The 23,082-nt window shown below is 49.2% G+C and overlaps 2 protein-coding genes across 2 annotated transcripts; one reads left to right on the top strand and one right to left on the bottom strand.

Annotated features, from left to right (window-relative positions):
- Positions 1 to 2,952: 2,952 nt before the first annotated feature.
- LOC120685827 (putrescine hydroxycinnamoyltransferase 3-like) lies at positions 2,953 to 4,800 on the bottom strand. The gene has a single exon (XM_039967936.1). The coding sequence runs from the start codon at positions 4,581 to 4,583 to the stop codon at positions 3,264 to 3,266; it is 1,320 nt and encodes a 439-aa protein (XP_039823870.1). The 5' UTR covers positions 4,584 to 4,800; the 3' UTR covers positions 2,953 to 3,263.
- A 12,254-nt stretch (positions 4,801 to 17,054) lies between these two features.
- Positions 17,055 to 18,889, top strand: LOC120696143 (ornithine decarboxylase-like). The gene is made up of 2 exons (XM_039979288.1): positions 17,055 to 17,146; positions 17,451 to 18,889. Exon 2 carries the CDS (start codon positions 17,518 to 17,520, stop codon positions 18,751 to 18,753), a length of 1,236 nt encoding a protein of 411 aa, XP_039835222.1. The 5' UTR covers positions 17,055 to 17,146; positions 17,451 to 17,517; the 3' UTR covers positions 18,754 to 18,889.
- Positions 18,890 to 23,082: the final 4,193 nt, after the last annotated feature.

Below are 23,082 nucleotides of genomic sequence, written 5' to 3'. Positions count from 1 at the left end.
GTTTATAGAAGAATGAACCAGTATTTCCAACATCTAGTTAGTTAAATCTTCATGAAATATGTCTAGATAGTGTAGTTATTTTGTACCATCTTGTGTTAATATATTTATATAAAAAAACTTGATCCAACATCAAAGTTACAGTAGTTGACTTAGAATAAAACTAAAGTGAACTATAATTAGAACATTGGGGTACAATCTATTTCCCTTGTTTCTTTTTTGATCCAACACTACTCTACTTGCACCGATGACTTGGATAATAATAAATTGATGATAATGAAGCCATGTACTCTGTCTATAATATGATACTTGAATGATGTAAGGTTATTAGCAATATTTTTACATGTCTGATTTATTTAAACTTATGTGTTTCTTTTCTTAGATGATTGCAGGCATGGAAAGAGTATTATATTGTGTAAGAAACCTCTACATTCACCTCACCACTCGTGTTTTTCCTTTGCTTATCTGTAGGTTGCTTCAAGAACGTGCTTATATAATCAGTACCTCCCGCGACGAACACATCCTCGGACAACACCAGCGGTGGACAGAGCAGCTCCAGGCCCAGTGGGGGGAAGAGAGTGTCTTTTGTTGCACATGGAACTTGTAATGTGCACTTTGTGGTCATGTATTGGTACTATTATTATTAGATGTGTAATGGACGACACTTTGTGTAATCGAGTATATTGTAATGTCCTATCAAACTGGTAATGTGATATCTACAATCTTGTGACTGGCAATCAAATATCTTGTCTTGCAAGGAGTCGGGCCATTTCCCTTGGCGCCAAAGTATCTTGAGCCAAATCTGGTTGGCACCAATGCAAGAGAGTCGCGCCATTTCCCTTGGCGTGACTAATTGTCGCGTAACTACTCCAGTCCAGATCTGGTCAGTGCTACCACGTGGCGTGACTCCTTTACGAGTCGCGCCGAGTGTCTTGGCGCGACTCTTCAAAGAGTCACGCCATTTCTAGCGGCGCGACTCAGTGAGAAGTCGCGCCAACCTTTGACCCTGACCAGATTTGGCCCAAACCAAATTTTTGCTAACTAGTCACGCCAAGATAAATGACGCGACTCCTGATAACTAAAAAGAGTATGAAAATAAAACATAACAACTTGGAAAACAAACATAGTAAAGAAGTGCTAAGTCGAGTTTAGCTTCTTATAAATAAATCAAGGCCAAAACATCTATCATTTAAAAAAATTGATCTCCACGGCATTACAGACCTAAAATAACACCACACTGATAATCTTGAATAGATACACCTAGGCATACAAGTGAATGTGGGCACTGAGTTACATAATCCTACAATTTAAATGTAGACAGAATAAAACAATTAGCCATTTGTGGGCACGTCCTGATAATGACTTCCCATGCACAGGATGCATCGTCAGTAATGGCGCAAAGGGAGCCAAATAGTTAGGATCTGCATCCTCTGAGCTTGATGTCTCCTCGGACTCCTTGCTGACGATGTCTTGAGGTGGTGCCTCCTTGCCCCTCCTACGAGGTGTTGCAATACCGAGAGCCCCTTGTTGGCCGCGACATCCTCCTATGAAAGAGAATTTATTCAACATATGTATAGCTAATTACAATCATTAAGTATCAGAAATGGAAATAATATTGTAAATACGACACCTATACATTATGTACATAATATTGCAGGAGGGGCGCGGTCGGCACCTGGACATAATTTGTACGTAATATTGCAGGAGGCAAGTCCTTTAAAGGGGCTCATCATCATTGCCACTCGCCCACTCGTTAGCAGTCCATTTTCATATAAATATCCGGGTCAATTGACAAATGGCATTCTTAAATTCTCAATGGCAAAGCATGTAATCGAAAATTCAGACACAAGTGCATATACAAACAGATAAACAAATGAGAGCGGGAAGGATGCATCAATCACAAGGCTAGCTCTCACACTGCCTGACAAAACCCCAACCAGAACCGCAGCAAACTTGCCTTACAGTTCCCAATCCTCTGCTGCTGCGAACATGCACACCTTCTCTCTCACCAGGGGTTGAGACCAAGCACATCAACGTTCAGATGTGCCTACTAATTTTCCACACACACACAGAGAGAGATCACCTCTGCAGCAGCTCTGCAGCAGCAACAGCAGCCGGGTATCGACAGGAATAGTGAGAAGGTATCGCAAGCAAGGTATATATGCATGATCCATCCATGTATCCACCAGGAACAGCGAATCAGGACACCGCGGCCGGCCAAACCCGACTCGGAAGCCACGTTAGGTACCACCGCACAGTTCCCAGCCCCTGCCACCAATGCCACGGTAATGCAACGGGAGAGCAATTGCAAAGTGGCACCGTACAGATGGGGACCTTAATCGACATCCGCTCAAGAGAATGGCCCGCGCACAGCCTCGATTCGGACCCGCCGTCTCAGAGCCTAACCAACTCAAATCCTAAAAAATCCGCGAAATGGAAAAAAACTAATTGGTTAGAATGGAGGAGTTATCTTCAAGGATCAGTTTTCCTTCGTTTCCCCTTCGAATCGGGTGGAGGATGGAGTGGATCTAGAGGAGGAGAGGGAGGGGCGGCGCAATGGAGGTCGGGTCGAGTGGGGAGTGGAGAAAAAAAGAATGGGAGAAAAAGAAAGAGAAGGCTAGCCGAGTGGATCTGTATTAGCCTAGTTCTTAGAAATTTAGATTAGATGGGTTATTATTAAAATATTAGATTAAAAGGATTAAAATAAAAAAAATTCCGCGCCAGGCAGTCCATATGCATGCATGGCTAACATATAGTACTACAGCACGTCATCGCCAGGCACTGTGCGCATGTAAAAAGAGGGAAAATGGGTTGAGATTAAGCTGAAGCAGATACGGATAGCTTAATCTTGATCGTTTTCGTACAAGCTTTTTTTTTGGGTTTTCGTACAGTTTTTAGGGCATTGTTTTTTCGTACAGACTGGCACGGCCAGTGATTAGATGATTAACACCGTGCTTTATCAAGAGCGGTCGGTATTATTTCCATTAGCCTCATAGATAGATTAAAATCACCAGCAATTTACATCTCCGGTCCAGATGCAATCAAGCACCTAGCTCGATCGTTTTGTAAAAAATACTAAACAACGAAGAAGAAGACGGGGAAAAGAAGACTCCACCACAACAACTACTGCTAGATCTCTCATCACACGCACGGTGCAATGAGCGACGCCGCCGAAGCGTGCGCCGCAACCAAACCAACAAACCAAATAATCGTCGACCCCTAGCTTAGCTCCGATCCCTGCAGACTTCCACCACCAACCTCCGATCCTACTCCATGGCGTAGCAGCACTCCTTGAAGGCCTCGAGGTTGTGCTGGAAGACGGGGACGAAGGCGTCGACGCTGCCGTCGCCGATGTAGGACGGCACCAGGAACAGCATCCCCTCCGTGGGGAAGTAGGACGGCATGAAGTAGGTCGGGCTCCCCGTCCCGAAGTCCAGCTCGTAGAACGGGAACGTCAGCCAGCTGTCCACCTCCACGTTCGGGCACAGCACGTCCCTGCACACGGCGCTCGGCGCCAGGCCCTCCCGCTCCGCCGCGCCGGAGCTCGCGAAGTCCACGAACGACCGGAAGTAGCCGCCGTCCACGCGCGCCACCTCGTCGTGGATCACCTGCGCCGCGTGCCTCAGCGGCCGCCCCAGCAGGTCCGCCACCGTCGCCGTCGGGAACGCCCACAGCACCAGGTTGCCGAAGTACTCGGCGGGGAGGCCCAGCCGGTGCCGCCCGTCCACGGAGAGGCGGATCTGCGAGGTCTCCTCGGGGTTGAGCCCGCGGGCGCGCGTCATGGTGCGCCACAGGTGGGCCAGGATCGTCTCGAACCGGCTGAACGGGCGGCCGCGGCCCTCCGAGACCTTGCCGCGGAGCGCCGCGATGAAGTCCTTGGTGAAGTGCGCCTTGTGGATCACGATGTTCTCGGCGGCGGCGCCGCCCTCGCCGTGGCCGTGCTGCTCTTCCTCGGCGTCAGCGGGCGACGGCAGGCGGTACTCCCTGCTGCGGTGGTCGAACTCGACGCGCGGCGAGGCGCGCGGCTTGAAGAGCCCCGCCTGGTGGTGCACGGGGGGCAGCCCCGTGGGGTGGCCCCTGGTGGCGCGGCCCCACGCGACGAGGAAGTTGCTGGTGGCGTGGCCGTCGGCGGCGACGTGGTTGGACGTGAAGCCCACGGCGAGGGAGCCGCAGCGGAACCTGGTGAGCTGCAGGCGCACCACCTCCTGGAGGTCCCCCTCGAGGTCCGGGTGCAGGCGCAGCAGCTCCGGGGTGGGCTTGGCGGGCGCCATGTCCACGAGGTCGGCGTCCACGGCCGCCTCCACGAAGCGCGCGCCGCGGTCGTTGAGCAGCAGGGCCGGGGTGCCGTCGGGGGCCTCGCCCAGCTGCCCCGCGAAGGCGCGGTACTCGGCCAGCACCGCGGTGAGCCCCTTCTCGACGGCCGCCGTGGACGGCGCCGGCGGCGGGAACGCGTAGATGATGGCCATCTGCATCTTGTACGTCACCCGGTCGAAGACGGACAGCGGGATGTACTCGCCCGCCGCCGGGGCCGCGCCGGCATTGTAGGCGGGCCTCACGAGCTTGGAGCTCACCACCTTGACCTCCATTGCCGCCGTCGAGCTAGCTAGCTGGTAGCTGCCGGTGCGGTCGTTCGATCTTTCGCGGAGGGATTGACAAGCTTCTTCGCCGCAAGCGAAGCCGAAAAAGAGCAATGCAATGCAAGCAAGTGCTTTGCCGGGGCGGGCTTAGCTCCAAGCTAGGTCTCGTGCTCCCTGTTGCTTGCTTCGCTTCGCTTGCCGCCTTGGGGTGTACGTCTTGCTGGACTCGTGCCGTGCGGGTTTTATAGGAGAAGGGGCCTGGGGATAGGAGACCCACTGCAAGCGCGGGAAAAATGGTTGGTGGGAGTGGGAGAAGGCTCTCCCTTGCAATTATATTTTATTTTGAAAAAAAAACTTTGAACGGGCCGCCCCCTCGATCGTTTAGGTCGCTAGCTCCTCGGTGTTGACTGTTCAAGGATTCTACAAATGGCAACGTGCTGCCTGAAACCAGGTCCTCGTAACCGCTACTGCCATGAACTAGATCCCGAGACCAACAAGCTCGAGCTTTGCCTGCAATGCTGCACGGATGCATGCGTCGCCGACTCGCCGTTAGCTAGAATCTTTGTCAGCACACTTCATGTGCAATTCTCGGCAGTTTTTTGAAGTGCCTAAGCCGAACAGGGACAGGAGACATGTTGCATGTTACTAGTTCCAGTGCAGCTCAGTTAGAGGTTTACTTATTATATATATTTGTAACCTCCCTCCCTAATCACTATTATTGCATGGCAGCTGCGTACAGGTTGCACGCACTCCCTCTGTCCTAAGAATGCAAGTCTCGCTTCCGAGGAGTCAAACAATTTCAAATTTGACCAAATTTATACAAAATAATATTAATATTTATAGTGCAAAATAAGTATCATTAAATTAATCATGTAATACATTTTCATACTAAATCTATTCGGAGACATAAATGTTATTAGTAAATTTTATATAAATTTGATCAAACTTAAAATGGTTTGACTAATCCTTAAGGGAGTGTTGCATTCGTTTTGGGACAGAGGAAGTATATCTACATACTGAATTACTGATAGCGCGCGTTCAGTGCAAGCTGCAGAGGGAGCAAGGGCATGTGCCGTCTGGTCCTTGCTGTGCCCGTCAGGCAACGCACAGAGGTAAATCAATGGTTGTTGGCGCGGTTAACTGAATCTTTTCTGGTTTCTACGAACTGGCTGGCGTTTTTCAGCTAAAAAGCAGGGCACGACGGGGTCGGGTCCAACTTGACCGCAGCCACAGGGGGCCCAAGCAAAGCTGAAGCCGTATTCATCGGCCAAAAGTGATCGATCTGCTTTTCTCGTTAGCAGGAAAAATTAGGCAAGAAAAGCGTTAGTTAGTTGCTTTTCCTGATTCAAGGCGCAGAAAGAAAATCCAGAAAGGTCACGGAAGGAGCGATCGCCGGCGCCGCGCAGGACGACTTCCATGTCCCTCGGCATAGCGGACTCGGTGTGGCAATAGTAATTTTTTCTCGAATAACCATGCACATACTCAATAGTAGTATATCATCAAGACTTTGCCCGCGATAAAATTCAATTTAAAATAGCCTACTGAATTAAATAATTCCAGATTTTACTAGAAGTACAGCCTCTACATATGCAATTGGTGAATAAGATAATCGACTAAGGCCTCGTTTGGATCCAAGTGCTGATGGATAAAAGTGCAAAACTTTAGCACTAGTGTATCCAAACAAGAGTACTAATAGAGTGGGCTAAAGTGCAAGCAGAACTCAAAAACTTTAGCAAGGTATGAGTGCTAAGAGGTGCTAAAGTTTAGCACTCAACTTTATCTCCTCCAAACAAGCGCTAATAAACTAAGATCACTCTATCATCCTGCACAGCAGTGGTACTATGTTCCAATATGCTATTATCTGAGTGCTTCGCTATCAACACCGTTTATTACCTTGTTGTTGGATCCACATAAACGAGCATGAAACGTTCACATTGTGACCGCTTAAACTGCTACAACTTTATTTGCCGACTTTATTTGCATATACTCTGTCCGCCCCAAAAAGACCGTAGTTGTAGGGTTTAAATTTTAATTTGTCCAAAAAGACTGTTGTGTAGAAGATCATCATTTTATATGGGACCCACTTCTGTTTAGACTATTTAGTGCCACGTGTGGGTCATGATTGTCTAGCGCCAAATGTGGCACTCATAGCCATAAGTTTTGTAATACTAGTTGTGCCACATTGTTTCAGTGATATGTGTGGCCCTCATGATTGTCTAGTGCCTCGTGTGGCACTCATGGCCGTAAGTTTTGTAATGCTAGTTGTGCCACATAGTTTCAGTGACATGTGTGGCCCTTATGATCACAAGTTTTGTAATGTTGCTTATGTTTAATTATTGTAAAATTGTATAGCAACATGTTAGACTACTCTTTTTAAGGGCATTTATGTAATTTCTCACCATCCGTTGGTTTTTTTTTTTGGAACACAGCTTCTTCATTCATTCATTAGCATGATTACAATAATCTTGCAGGGTCTGCAGAAGAAAGCTAGGAGCATCATTTGCCCAGACTTCAAAGTCACTAGAAGCGGCAAAATGAGCACAAGCATGGGCGGCCCTATTGGTTTCTTCACCTAGTCCTACAACTACAGTCTTTTTGGGACGGAGAGAGTATGAAAACGGACAAATTTAGACCTTTATGTGGTTTTAAAGGTGTTTTTTAATTTGTAAAACTTTAAAATATTCAAGTTTAAACTAAAAAAATAAGTAATTCATTTTATATTAAAAGAATACAAAATTGGCATATGCATTTTTTTCTAAATGTAACCTGTATACTGTATATTGGCACTCTAACTGTTAGTTATTCAGATACAATGTTTTATATTCCTAATATTTGTTTACTTGTAGTTATGTCTATTATTTTTAAATAAATAAGACTCAAATAGAACAACAATAGATAGGTTATATTTTTAGAAAAAATTTGGTACTAGTTTCATATTTTTTGATTTAAAATAAATTATTTTTAGATCTAACTAGAATTTTTATTTCTTAATAAAATATAAAACCACCATTAAAACCATCTAAAGGGTTAAACTTGTCTGGTTTCTGGATGATCCTTTCTATATGGTTTGGTAGTTATAGATTGAAAATTAGACTTTTGTGATAGTTGGGGTGTGTAAATTGAATTTTCCATTTAATTTTCTCCCCATCAAAAGACATCCAAGCACCCAATCGTGTTGACTGTGAACGTAACTGCAACATCACTGGCATTAGTTTTGGGGAGCGATGCATGGACATTCATGCAGACCCGCGTACGGCGTCACAGCGGATCCCTGGAGGCGCCCAAGATTCAAGGCTGGCCAGGTCCACCTGGGAGTACGTGTACGTATATTTCCTAGTACTACGGTAGTAATAAGAAGCGCTTAATTTATTTGCAGGACTCCATTCTGAATGCAACTAGGCATTCTGAAAGCAGCGCGAAGCTTCAAATCGAGCCATATAGTATCAACTTGCATTTTTTTTACTGCAGTACTATCTTGCTAGCCGGCGAATTTTCATCAGCGCCGCGTTGTGTTTTAATATATACCACCACCGTGTCTCGAGTTCTTGCTATGCCAGCCGGCAGCAGCACGTAGCTATGCGAGACCGTGGTCTGGCCGGGGTGGTTGTTGGGCACCTTGGTTGGTTTTGGTTTTACCTTTTGCTTTTCCAAGTGTCTGAACCCTCGCCGCTTTAATTTACTGACGGGCAGTGCAAACCCGGTCGTCCGTCCTGGAATTCAACCGGCCGGAGTCGAGGCTATTTTCCTCCCCAGCTGTTCCGTTTACATGCACGGTGGTCGTCTTCATCAAGCCTTCAGCAGCACCTGCTCCTTGTCATCCGTTCCGTAGGATTCTTGGCGGAAAAAAAAACCGACTGGTCTTTACCTGCAACAATGCTTTACTTTCCGTGAGAAACGAATAGTGTAATTAAGTTTCGACAGTTGCTATGCTTGCAGGCACGCCATCGTCAAAAAGGTTTGTAGTAGGAGTTGTTTTCCGCCGAGTGTTGACGCAGCACGGTCAAAAAATTCCAGAGAAACCACGGAAACAGCTGATCACACGACGTACTTACTGACGGTATAATTAACAACGTGCGGTCGTAATAATCCAGCAGGGGGTCGGGGCCAGTCTGTAACTACTAACTACCACCGGTACGGTCGTCAGCTGTTGGTCGAGCCGTGAGTCCGATCGAGTCTGAATGCACGCACACGCATGCGCGCTCCGAGCAGTCGAGTCTCGCTCTCGCCGCGCGCCACCAACTGCCGCCGAATAGCCGTTGAGTTTTCTCTGTGGAACGCCATTGGCCGCCCCGGCCGGCCGTACGTTGAGTTCAGCAGCCAGCATGCTGCATGAACCCAGCAGCTTTGGTTTTCATGCACGAGCCTGTCCGGCTGCGGCCGGCGGCCGGTCAGTCGCCATCGAAAACGTCAGCGGATTGGGTCATCTGATGCAGTTTTCCTCACCTAATGTCGCGGCCGGCCTCGTCAACTAGAATCTCTCTAGGTTTGACGACGACGCATGATTCGTTCGGAATTCCGGATGCGCGGTCGTCGTCGCCGAAACTCGGATGCAAATGTCTCTCCGTTTTCGATACTTCAGACGCTGCCCCGTGAGGTTCTCCGATTCTTCATAGGGCGTAGCAGGTGATAGAATTAATCTGCACGTGTGGCTGGTGGGATCTTTCGTGATATAGGTTTGGCGAGACCATTGAGATTTGGTCGCGTCCTCGATTATTCCAGTTTGAAAAGGAGGAATACAATCAAGGTTCCTCAAAAACCACCTAGCTAGCTAGCTAGCTAGGTGGCTGCTGGCCCATGCTCGAGAAGCATGCACACTACGGGAAAGCCTGAAGACGCCGGGCACTCGGCGAAGGCCCAAAAACACTCGGCGAAGTATTCGCCGAGTGTTGCACTCGGCGTCGCCCACTCGGGAAATAAAGACTCGGCAAAGGCGGCTTCGCCGAGTGTCAAACCGCGGGGCGCTTAGCGACTGTTTCCCGAGTGCTATATTTGACACTTGGCGAACATTTTTGAAAAACATAAAAAAACACTTTACCGAGTGCTATCTGATACTTGGTGACGATTTGCACAGAATATTAAAAAAATCACGGGCGTGGCTCCCTGTCGGCGCCGCCGCTGGAGACAGCACCGCGCCGCGCCTGGCTCCCTCCCACCATTGCCACCAGCCCTATCCCCTTGACTGCCGCCCCTCCACACTGGCCGCCGTGCTCGCGCGCCGCCGGCCGCCGTAGCCCCGGGGAGGCTCGCGCCGCTGGTGCTCGAGGCGCTGGTGCAGGCAGCAGGGAGGAGGTGGAGCACGGAGGTCGGCACCGGAGGGAGTAGAGGGGCCAGCCGTGGAGGGAAGCTCGAGGTCGTGCCCGCCGGAGGGAGCTCGAGCCGCGCCGCCGCCTCGAGACCGGAGGGAGCTCTAGGTCGCGACGCCGCCGGAGGGAGGGGAGGGGCCGCCGCAGGAGGGAGAGAGATCCGGTGACAGGAGGCCGGCGCGGGCGCGGATTGTCGGCGGGAGGTCGGTGGCGGCGACCTGGCACCGGCGACGGGAGGGGAGCGGCACTAGGGCAAGGCCGGAGCTTCTGCGCGCGCCACCGCAGCGGGAGGGGACTCGGGAACCGGCGGCCGCGGCTCGCGAATGAGGGGAGGGGGGCAGGGGCAAGCACCGGAGCTCGGCCGCCGCGGACTGGCTTGAGGGGAGGGGCTCGGGACCGGAGGCGGACTGGCTGCGGGTCTCGGCGGCAGGAGGGAGAAGAAGTGGAGATGCTCGGGCTGTGCGGTGCGGGATGGAGTGAGGGAGAGAGAGAGAGGAGGGTCTTATCCGGTTGGGGAGGAGAGAGCCAATGAGAGAGAAGTTTGGGAGGAGTTTTGGATCGATGACGTGGAGGCTTTGCCGAGTGTTTAGATAGGACACTCGGCAAAGATCTTTTTCGCCGAGTGCTATAATAAACAGACGGCAAAGCTTTTTTATTTTTTTCTTTCTTCACTTCCTTTTCCATATGTATTCTTATAAATTCATATCAATTACCTCAACAATATATTATTAAATTCACTTAACAATATGTTTTTGATTTTTCTACTCATATAAATTTTTTATTTTATGCAGTTATAGCTCATATATTAATGTATGTGAATTAAAATTATATAGTGGTACTTAATACATTAAAATTATCAAATGGCTTTAGAAAATTATCAAAAATTCACATGAAGCAAACTTTCTTCTCTATTGCCTACACAAAAAGTTTTATAGTCAAATCATAATTCGGCCATCACTTTGACTCCAAATCTTATAGAATCCTACTCAACGCTATGATCCTTCCTCTGAGACGCTTTGATTTCTAAACATCCTATGTGTCAGAATGTTCGAAACTTTCTCAAATTTTTACCACAACCTTCACGTATGATATCATCACATCATGACAAATCTCATGGTTTTTCGACATTTTTGTTTTTTTTATTTTAAAACCATACGACCACATGTTCGAAGTCATGTTTTCTGAACAAGATGTTCAATTTTTTTTTCATTTCATAGGTTAAGCCTCAAACAGCGATGAATAATATGAATATTAATTTTCTACTCATCCTTTTCTATTATTTAAATCACTTGCAGTTCAAATTTGACTTAAATTCCAAAAATTGCTTGAAATGCAATTAATTAGTTAATTATAGCAAATAGATACAAAAAATTACCAAACTTTAAAATGGAGTACCACATATTGTATGTGAAGAGTAGAAAAAGTTTGGGAGGTAGAAGAGAAAAAAGTTTATTTATTTGCCGAGTACCAGAAAAAACACTAGGCAAACTTGCTTCTTTGCCGAGTGTCAGAAAAATAACACTCGGAAAAGCTTTGTTCGCCGAGTGTCGGAAAAAAACACTCGGCAAACAAGCAAGTTGCCGAGTATTTTTTTTGCTGAGTGTTTTTTGTGCAACACTCGCCAAAAAGGTTGTTTGCCGAGTACCCGACAAATGACACTCGGCAAACTCCTTAACACTCGGCAACTATGGGCTTTCCCGTAGTGATGCGAGACTTGCTGCTACTCGATGTATCACCAATAAGATGTTTGACCGCTGATTAGCGAATTTTTATAATGATTGAAAAAATATGAACCGTCCATCTGACAGAATCATACGGTGGTCAAGGTATGAAGTACCTGAAAGTACCTAGACTAAAGTACATGTTGGTACACAAATGTGGATCCAAATACCAAAAAGTGGGATCAAATACTAATTTAATTTATTTTTTTCTAAATACCTTCCGTTGATCAACAGCTAGAAAAAATTCAAGGCAAAAATACTTGAAAGTACCCATTGATACTTTACAATTATTGTAACAGAGCTCAGCTAAATTAACGTATCTAGGGAGGGAAAAAAGTCATAGTCTCCAGTGGAATTTTTGCATATTTAGTACTGTAATCCCGATCTATATCTAGTGAAGAAATTAATTAATAATCTTATTGTCTTCCTACCATTTTCGTTAAAAAGCAACTCTGAAAGGCAGTTTATTTGTCTATTGTTTTTTTAATTCCCAGCAAGAACCTTTTTGTCTATTGGTCTTTGGCCTTATTATAAAAAAAGTACTTTGCCAATGAATAATTGCACATATGCAATCTCATTCTTCCTTCCGTACTAGTATCGCATAGGCATCGCACTGTTTAGCAGCCTTGTTGGACCTTTTATTCGTTGTTCCGACGATCCACCAAACCTCGCTCTCTGACCGTCGGAGATAGTAGCACGCACACCATGTTGAAGTTGGAAGTCTTCAATAATCCTTGGCCGTGGCGTGCACCACCATGGAACTGCCGACTGCACCTGCTTCCACTTGGCGAGACGGATCGGAGCTAGCGGGGAAGAAGAAGGGAAGCCGCGGGCCCCCGGCCCGCCGGCGACCATACCCCGTTTTCCTTTTTCTGTATCCTACTACTAGTTGACGAGAGGTCCTCTTGTTTTGTTTCTCTCCATTGAGACTTTCAGAGGTGTCAGGTAAGCGAAGAAAAGAAGAAGAAAAAAAAAAGCAAGGAAAGGAGCAAAGGAGTGAGGAGGACGGAAGCAGCGGGAAAGAACAATGAAAAGGGGTCCAAATTTCTAAGGCCATGGTCAAAGAGAGACCAGAGGTTGTTTTGAAATCGATTGCTATTTAACTTGAAATCCACAATAGAAAATCGTTTTTTTTGGGCACTAAAACGCCTGATTCCACGGAGTGAATCGCGGTAAGTCAGGCCACAACGACGGAATTGGCATGTTGTTAAAAAATGAAAGGTTTTAGTGATTGAGGTCTATTGGTGAATTGGTGTACTAGTACTTTAGGAAATTGTTTCTTTTGCAACTAACATATATATGCAGGGGGTTGAACAAGTTGATGTGGTATAGTTGTTCCTTCTTTTTTCGAGTGTGGTATCATTATTATTCCTAACAGGACACAGAATCACTACCATGCATGATCTAAGCACACGGTCTCGAAAGGCTGCAGAAACCGTAATAATGATACTTATATGTGACGGCTATTCAATCCATTAGGCTAAATAAGCCGCCATGCATGCTTAGTGTGGTTGTGGCCTTGTGGGTCTGGTTCCATAGCCAAAGTAGCTTATTTTCCATAGCCAATAAGTAGCCGCCATGCTGCGCACTGAGCCAAGCGAGCAGCTAGCCTATGGTCGCAGGCATCCATTCGCTGAAGAGCCGAGCCGAATGAACATGCCGTCCGATCCGATCCTCTGGTGGTTGGACAGGTGGCTAGTATCGGAAGGAGGTCCGCACGGTAGAGTGCGGACGGTACCCACTGATTTTTTTTATTCAAATTAGCCGCCATGCATGCCAGTGTGGTCGTGGGTATGGTTCCATAGCCAATAATGTTGTGATCGTTTCATGTAAGAGCATGTATTATAGGTGGCGGGAAACGGGCTGAGAGCCTATGTGGCTGAGGAGAGAGAAGGAGGCGGGCGATTGACCACGCGCTCGCTCAAGCCGGCGAAAAGAGCTTGCCCTTGCTGCTATTGGCTCAGATTGTAGGACCTGCCACTATCATCACATGCATCCCAGCCGGCGGTCGGCGGAATCATAAATCTTGCTCTAAGGTGTAGCACATTTCTAGCTTATTTATTTCTGTCATGTACTGTTCGTAAACAACTATGACGTGAATTTTTTGTCTGAATGACAAATATTAAGGGTCTGTTTGGATCCAAGTGCTTATGAGTATGCTAAACTTTAGCACTAGTGTATTCAAACAGGAGTATTAATACATTAGGCTATAGTCAAGACTTAAAAATGTTAGCAAACATATTAGTGTTAATAGGTGCTAAACTTTAGCGCGAAACCTTAGTCCCTCCAAACATGCTCTCTAATTATAGCACGTTCAACACTGCCTTGTTTCATGCATGCAATCTTAATTAATGGCAACTTAACGTATTATTAGTATTTCCTAGGGACGATCTGTGGGTGTCGTTTGGATGGCCTCTGCTGCTTGCCTCAAACGATGACAGCCGGATTGGCGCCGAGAATACTGAAGAAGCACCGCTGCCTATGTCCTCCGTTGATGGCCAAAGGTGCATGTGTGATGTGTCCTCAGTCCACAGCACATACTTGGTGCCGGTCGGTGTCCACCAACCTCATTCAGCACGCACCACATACACGAGAATGTACAGGTGGAGTATTTGCAATGCGCCGTAATGTAAAGGCCTTATCTCCAGCAGATTACTTATCTTTTATTTTTTATATATTTTCTCTCTCCATCACTAATGATAATTTTTACATTTTTGGTAGTTAGTGTTGTAGTGGATTACTCAAAATATAGGGTGGAGGGAGGAATCCCTTACATTTGAGCAAGAGGGGGATGTGTTTTAGCGATCACAAAAAATTTAGATATTGGTGACGAAATTGGTAATCTGCTTGAGCACCTTCTATTACCAAAAGGACAGATTTTTAATATGAGGAAGAGGGATGAGTAATCTGCTGAGGATGTTCTATTAACAATTTTAGGATTATTGGATAAATTGCTTTTGCAGTGTCCCAATAATTTTGTCCCAATACAACTGAGGGACCGAAGACGGCGACCAGAGGGGGGTGAATGGGAGCCGATCAAAATTTCTTCTGAAATTCAAACCGTCGGCCTGTATCCCGAAAATCACCCAAGCCCTCAAATGTTCTGGCCAAAGTTTGGAATAGCTATGGAAAAGCTAAACCAACACAAAAGGCCTCGAACGAGCGAGCGAAACCACGAAGCAATTCGGAAGCGAATTGGGAAAACAGCAGACTTCTCTACCTGGACCGGTCTGACCGGTGCACTAGACCGGTCTGACCGGTCGTGTCTGTCCAAAGGCGAGCAGACCGGTCTTGCCAACCGGTCTAACCGGTGGCACCCAGAAAACCCCGAAAACTTTGATTCAAACGGTGAATCTCAACCAAACGACCACGAAAATCGATGAAACTTGGGGATTGCTTCGCCCCTACTCCGTGAACATATCCCCAAGAGATCTCGTCCTAAAGATCAAAGAATCTTGAGAATTCGAGGGGAGATCAAGAAGGATTAGGGTTTTCTCAAAAGCTCAATAAATCCAATTCGAAAAAGCTAGTGATTCCAGAGGGTTTAGAACTGGACTAGAAGCACGGGAATCACAGCAAAGAACTCGTAGCCTCCTCGCAATCAAGTGCGCCAAAAACGAAGTCAAAAATCCATCGCACAAGGCACAAAACGAGGAGATGTGATTGATTCAAAAAGCCCAGAGGGCACGAGGAGGTTAGGGCCTCCTTTCCCAATCAAATCCACACAAGGTCTCACAAATCCATCAACTAAATCTACTCTAAAGAGAAGAACAGAGGGAGAGGAACACAGGGGCAGCGGCCTAGGAGATAGAACAATTCACGGACGAAATACAAAAGCCGCACCATTAACCTAACACAAGTGAAGGGGTATTTATACCCGCGGGACCGGTCAGACCGGTGCCAGGGACCGGTCAGACCGGTTGGCCTGCAGCACCCCCTGTACATGATCTCATCCGACGGCCGAGGTTCTTTCTTCGAAACGAAGTCTTCTCCGCGATGCCGCCATCTTGATGAAGATCAGGTCTGCGGTTTTGGAGGGTCCGCGAAACCCGGGTAGGTGGCCGGTTTTGAGAAAACTGCCAAAACCTCACGCGCGGGAAGATTCCCGACTCCGCGCCGTGGCCCTAGACGCCGCCCGACGCCCGTCACCTCCTCGCCCGCAGCGAGGCCCTAGACGCCGTCGCCGCCCGTCGCCTCCGTCAGTCCCAAGACCGACGCCCGTGCCTCCACGACTTGGCGTCTTCAACCGCCGTCCGCCTCTTTGGTTTTGTGGCGCAAACCAAGAAACCCGCCTTCCGTCGCCACTTGCGCCCTCGATCCAGGAGTGGACGCCACAACCACAACTGCCGCCCGGTCCGAGCTCCGGTCCCGGCTGCCCTTCACCGCCGTCCACCGCACGGTCCATCGGCCACAGCACATCCACGGCAGCTCCCCGTCGACACTCGATGCCCGTGTACCTGCAATCCAAAGACCAAGCGCACGATCACACCGCACGGTTGACAATTCACTCATCACAGGCAGGATAGAGTACACACATTCCTCAGCAACTAACATATTGGGAGAGCATGAACCCTTCCTTTATTTAAGATGAGTTGAGGTAAATATTAGAACAACATAATAGTTATTGTGGAAAGAGAGATGTACTGGAAACTGCTGAAGCACACTATTTTCTCCTAGTAGAAGTTTATTTGGAACGAGGGGATTTCGGGAGATGCTCTTAGACCTCTTCCCCCAAAAACTTCACGTGTGCACCCATGGAGTAAGGGGTGTGTGTGTGGCAGGGTCGATGTTAGGACTCGATTGAACCCGTCATGTAAGACTTGACCAAAGTTGCATGCATGAATCCGAACGAAAGCCCAAGGAACTGAAGACTCGTCCCAGCAAGAATGTATTTTTTTCTTCTCCTTTTTGTGGCAAATGGTACTTCAAAAAAACGTGGCTATTGCAAAATATAGCCACAGCTTTTTGAATGTGCGCCCGAGGAACTCAAGACCACGACGTACATTCGAGGGAGAAGGAAGAGTCCAGGAATGATCTGGCCGGGAAGGACGACGACGGCAACGGAACATTCATCTCATTCTCATCTGCTGCCGTGCGTCGAGCAAGCTGCAAAAAAGGAGAGCCGCTGAACCGGCCGCCCTCGCGAGTCTCTCTCGCACCGCACCGCACCTACCCCCACCCCCACCCGCCCCCAGCCAGCAGCCATCGCTCCGCTGCCGCGCCCGCGTGGCGTCGTCGCGGGCAGGCCGCCGGGGCGCCGCGTGCATCGACGTTTGCGTCGCGCGGCCGGTACTGACCGCGCGCGCGCAGCCGCGGCGACACCGCACCAAACCACCACATCGCCCCCGCGCTCTCTGGCTTCCCCGTCCCGTCCCGTCCCAGCTCACCTAACCCATTCCCCCGCGCTATATAGGCCGACCAGCTCACGCCGGGCAAGCCGCGCGCACACCAAGAGAGAGGCGCCTCGCCAAGCGACCTTCTCGCCTCTCGCTCTTGTCTGCTCTTGATCTGATCCCCCTGCCCCTTGGACCGCCGCCCTGTCGTCTCGGTGAGTTCAGCGACCGGACGCGTGAAAGTGAAATTGGCAAAGAAAACAGCAGCCTACTAACATTGTTCCCTACCTCGATCCAACATTTCTATGCTTGCGTCCATGGATTCAAGCTCTCCTTTCCCGGTTCTGAAGAAAGTGATGCATGCGTAGGAATTTCCGTTTCCGTTTAAAGAAAGTGAACGACTTTTGTTTTTCTAACACCACGAAATGGTCTGTCTTTATTTTGTCAATGGAAGGCGAAACGTTTATTTCACCGTTTGTTAACGTGCTCGTTTTTCCCTCCTTTTTTCTTGGTTTCTAGGCAACCGGGAGTTCTTCGTTGAGCTAGCTAGCTTACACTGCTCGTTCATTCCGCGTCAGCCGTCACCATGGTCGGGAGCAGCCCCCTGCAGGCCATGCTGGTGGCCCCCGGCGTCAAGGACAGGAAGGTGCTCGCGTTCGAGCGCCGCGACGCGCTCAAGGACAAGGACGCCGCCTCCGGCCTCCTCCGCGCCGTCCTCGCCTCCAACCCGGCCCAGCGGACCGCCTTCTACGCCTTCGACCTCGCCAGGGCCGCCGACCTCTACTGGGCGTGGCGCCGCGCGCTCGCCGGCGTGCGCCCCTGCTACGCCGTCAAGTGCAACCCAGACCCGGCGCTCCTGGGCGCGCTCGCCGCGCTCGGCGCGGGCTTCGACTGCGCCAGCCGCGCCGAGATCGAGGCCGTGCTCGCGCTCGGCGTCCGGCCCCGCGACATCGTCTACGCCAACCCCTGCAAGCCCGAGCCGCACCTCGAGTACGCCGCCGAGGTCGGCGTCAGCCTCGCCACCTACGACTCCGAGGAGGAGGTGGCCAAGGTCAAGCGCTGCCACCCGAACTGCGAGCTCCTGCTCCGCCTCAAGGGCCCCGACGGCGGCGACGCCAGGGTCGACCTGGGCACCAAGTACGGCGCGCACGCCGACGAGGTCGTGCCGCTCCTCCGCGCCGCCCAGTGCGCGGGGGTCACCGTGGCCGGCGTCTCCTTCCACGTCGGCAGCGGCGCCAACAACCTCGCCGTGTACCGCGGGGCCATCGAGGCCGCGCGCGCCGCGTTCGACGCGGCGGCCGCCCTGGGGATGCCGCCCATGCGCGTCCTCGACGTCGGCGGCGGGTTCGTGTCCGGCCCCACGTTCGACGAGGCGGCGGCGGTCATCAACGACGCGCTCGCGCAGCACTTCGGCGACCTGCCGTGCGTGGAGGTCATCGGCGAGCCGGGGAGGTACTTCGCCGAGACGGCGTTCACGCTCGCCGCGCGCGTCATCGGGAAGCGCACGCGCGGCGAGGTGCGCGAGTACTGGATCGACGACGGCCTCTACGGCTCGCTCAACTGCATCGTCATGGACCACTACGTGCCGACTCCGAGGCCGCTCGCCACCCCGCGCCCCGGCGAGAAGACCTACACCTCGACGGTGTTCGGGCCGACGTGCGACTCCCTCGACACGGTGGTGACCGGGTACCAGCTGCCGGAGATGAGCGTGGGCGACTGGCTCGTCTTCGACAACATGGGCGCGTACACCACTGGGGCCGGTTCCAACTTCAACGGCTTCGCCACGTCGGACATAAAGATCTACGTGGCGTACTCCAGCTGAACGGGAACGTCGACGGCGTTGGGATTGTTAATATATTTTTTCTTTCTTCTTTTAGATCAAAGCAAAATGGTCTTTCCAGAAGCTGTTCTTTTTTTAAGGAATAATTAAGTTTGTTCTTTCAATGTACTTGGTTCCATTTGACATGTATCGATTGCCAGAAATTGAGTTATTTTGTGGCAACATCACCCTTGTGTCATGAAACATATTTTTCTAATAAAATAGAGAATTTCATTAAAGTTTGCAGCTAAAAATTAAAAGAGATTATCCAAGGACAAGCCTTCGAAGGTTCTTCAGTAGCCTTTTCAAACCGACTCACTTGTAATGAGCCATCAGCCCATGAATCAATTCATCTTTATCTTGATTTATCTTCACCGGAAAACACATGGTTCTTGCACACTATAAGAACCGACCCCAGAATATAAGTCGATCTATGCATGCACAATAAACTACAATATAGTCCGATTTACACGCTCGAACTATTGCAAAAGTCCGATTTCAACCTTTAACTACGAAACCGGACAACATAGACCATCTAACTATCAAAACCGGGCAAATTTGGCCCTTGAGTGGTTTTGAAGGTGGTTTGTATTTTTAAAATCTAATTAGATCTAAAAAATCAAAACTAATTCATTTCAAATCAAAAAAATATGAAACTAGTCCCAAAATTTTGCTAAAAATGTAACCTATATATTATTGCTCCATTTGAATCTTAGTTATTCAAAAATAATAGGTATAACTACAAGCAATCAAATATTACAAACATAAAAAAATTGAATCTGAATAACTAACAAGTATTGTGCCAATAGATAGGTTACACTTTTAGAAAAAAATTTATACTCATTTTGTAATTTTTTTACTTCAAATGAATTACTTATGAATTTTTAGTTTAAAATTGAATATTTTTATTCTCATAAAATAGAAAACCACCTAAGGGGCTAAATTTGTCTGGTTTGAACAGTTGGATGGCCTTTGTTATCCGGTTTCATAGTGAAAGGTTGAAAATCGGACTTTTGCGATAATTAGAGGATGTAAATCGGACTTTTTCATAATATAATTACCATGTATACCCCTGGCATGAGAAGAGCAATTGGCTGGACCCTGTGGCGATCCCTCTCCAACGTTTTTCATGCCAGGCGAGCTGACCTCTCGTACGTCCTCCCTGTGCACACATCTACGGGCCTATTTGGCAGGGCTCCGGCTCCTCCAAAAATGGCTCCGGCTCCGGTTTTTCTGATGGAGCGGCTTCTCTGGTGGAGCTGGAGTCGTTTTGCAAAACATTTGGCATAACAGCTTCACATGTTGGATTGAGGTGGTAAAATATCGAAATTGACCTTCTCTATATTTTATTTTTTATTTTCTTTATTTTCTTTCTCCTCTTTTCTTTTTCTTTCCGTTTTCCTTTTTACCTCCAAACCTCTTATCCATTTGGCCCTCTTATCCATTCGCCCCCTCCCCTGACCCGTCCCCATCTCACAGCTATGACCCCCTTTTGCCTCCTTTGATTGCTTGCCCAGCCATAGCCGGTGGCCCTGCACCCCCTCCCCCTCGATGCAGCAGGCCGCCTCTCCTGGTCATCCGCCTTCGGCGCAGGGTAGCTTTGTGCCAGCAGCTCAGGCCCTTCGATGCCTGCAGCAGGCCACCTCCTGGACCCGCTCCCGGCGCGAGGCAGCTCCATGCCGGTGGCTCGGCGCGAGGCGGCGACAACCCCTGGCCCCTCAACGCCTACAGCAGGCCGCCTCCTCGCCCAGCGCCGGTCTCGTCGTCCACCTCCTCGGCTGCGGACTCCTCACCAGGGAGGAGCTCAAGCCCGAGCAGCAGCAAAGAGGATGCTGACCGGCGGTGGAGGTGTTTATGGCTGTCGCGGGGGCAAAGGAGGAAGACGAGATGGAGTTGGAGGAGCCGCGCGGAGCCACGTTTTTGTGGCTCCTTCTCCATCGAATTGCTCCAGAGAGCGGGAATCGGGGGGCTTCATTCACCTGCCGAAGCCAGAGCCGCAGCGGGGCACGCATTTGGAAGGGCTCCCGCAGAAGCCGGTTTTGAAGCCACTGCTGGAGCCGTGCCAAACGGGCCCTTCGTCAGAGTCCCGGCCGGAGCCCCACCACCCTTCTGCCTTCTGGCTACCTGATGAGTGTGGGAATTCATGAGTGTGTCACATGGCAAAAAGATTCGTCGCACTTAATCTTGAGGATCTAGGCTGCCGGTTTTGTGGACCTCTTTTCGTTTGTCCTTAACCGTGCGTCGTTCTTCCTGCTTAATCTCGGCAGCGTAAATTTTGATCCCGTTGGATGCTCCTGCTAGCTCTTGCTTCATTGCTGCACTAGACAACTTCAACCTACTAGACACCTTCACTAGACAACTTCAGCCTACTAGATACTCCCTCCGTTCCAAATTATAAGTCATTCCAAGAATCTTAGAGAGTCAAAGTTTTTCAAATTTGACTAAATTTATATGACAGGATAATAATATTTATGATACCAATTAAGTATCATTAGATTCTTTGTTAACTATATTTTCATAGTGCACCTATTTGATGTTATAAATTTTTATATTTCTTTCTATAATTTTGGTCAAACTTTGAGATGGTTTGATTCTCCAAAATTCTTGAAATGACTTATAATTTGGAACGGAGGGAGTACTTAATTTCAATAGACAAGTTCAGCTTCCACACCAAGGGCATAAAGGGTGGTTATAGGGATGGGTGTGGATGTTTTTAGCGAACGTGCCTGAGCACGTGTTTCACTGGGGAGGATGGTTGCGGGTTTCATTTGGCCGTCCTTTTCAGTCTTATAGTAATTTATATATATCTCGTTCAGCTTAGCAGATATATATTTGCGAGTTCCAAACACCTAGCGAAACATATATTTCATCTTCTTTACCTGTCTCCATTGTTCATCTGAATATGACAAATAATATATCTAAATTTTAAATATACCCAATAAAAAAACACAAGGAAACACTACAACAATCGTGAGTTTTGCTGAAAGTTTAATCAGGCGGCCAAGGGTGATTGCTTTGTCTATTGTTTTCTGCTATACTCTGTGTCGGTACCCCAGGACTGGGATACCCCCTCTTGCTGTGTCTAGGCAAGAGTTTCGTAGTTATCCTTAACTACGCACTGACGGCCGAGCAGCCGGAACCCTTTGGTCTGGAGCCCTACTCTCCCGACAAACGGCCCGGACCCGCTCCCCGCTTGGGGAAGGTCCGGTGGCGCCGCGTGTCCCGGAGAAGGTAGCTCTCAGCCAAAACAGCTGGGGCCCCGGACCTCCTAGGGAGTACCGGACCCCCGCCGGGTCCCGGATCCCCATATACTATCCGACACCCCGCCTGGGCTGGTCCGGAGCAGCCACGTGTCCACAGGTGCGGGCACGCGCGCGGAGCCGCGTGGCTTCCACTGGAAGCCACGCCTACCTACCGCATTCAAAGCGGTAGCCGGAAGTGCGCACTGCCACAGCAGAGCCCGATGCGACTTTTGCCATGTTGCACTATTGGTCGCGTGTTACCAAAGCGCACAATGCAGTCGCTGGCGCCGCCCACGCCACGTATGTCAGTCTACTATGCCAGTTGGGCATGACGGCTCGGCTTCGCCTATTATGACGCCTACATGGTAGCCTCGACAGACTACGCCGCATGCTACATTGCCCCAACGGGCGCCTAGCTGATGGGAAAAATAAAGACTCCCTTCGGTCAAGATAATCGACAGGGCGATGAAGCGTATCCAAGAAGAGATTCTCAACCGTTGTAGCTCCATTAAAGCTTTCTGCGCAATATACTATACATCCATGTCAGACCCACCTGTCAGGGTCTGAATGCCTGTGTACGCGTCCCCTTGGTCTATAAAAGGGAGACGCTCGCTAGAGAAAGGGAAAAAAAGCCCCCCAGGGGCAGAGGATAGACTCGTTCACACCAAGAGCAATACACCTCACAGTGGACGTAGGGTATTACGCTCCGGCGGCCCGAACCACTCAAAAGCCTGAGTGTTCTTGTGTTCTTGCCCCCAAGCTAGATTGCCCTAATCGCTCAGCACTTTCCCGAGTACTTTCCCTCTGGGATTAGGCGGGTGCGTTCCGCCACCCGGCCGTGGGTACCCAAAAAGCTCACGACACTCTGTATCACATAAATTGGGCACATGGGTTAATTGATTATTACTGCTATAATTGCCTTTCTAGCTAGGCGAATGATACGAACACAAATGCTTGAACATTCTCTGTTTTTTTTTGGCACAAAGGATGTAATGGTACCCGAAATTTCCGGTCTGGTGCTTCGTTAATCACCCCGTGCGCTCCGTTAATCCTTCATCTTAAGGTCAACGGGTTTGACACCTCGGAGATA

This window comes from Panicum virgatum, chromosome 2K, assembly GCF_016808335.1.
Source record: "Panicum virgatum strain AP13 chromosome 2K, P.virgatum_v5, whole genome shotgun sequence".
Taxonomy (NCBI): Eukaryota; Viridiplantae; Streptophyta; class Magnoliopsida; order Poales; family Poaceae; genus Panicum; species Panicum virgatum.
Note: the sequence above shows the minus strand (reverse complement) of the source record. Positions and strands in the feature narration are given on the sequence as shown.

Coding starts and splice junctions, on each gene's coding strand:
- LOC120685827 (XM_039967936.1), bottom strand. CDS start 4,583: ATGGAGGTCAAGGTGGTGAGCTCCAAGCTCGTGAGGCCCGCCTACAAT.
- LOC120696143 (XM_039979288.1), top strand. CDS start 17,518: ATGGTCGGGAGCAGCCCCCTGCAGGCCATGCTGGTGGCCCCCGGCGTC.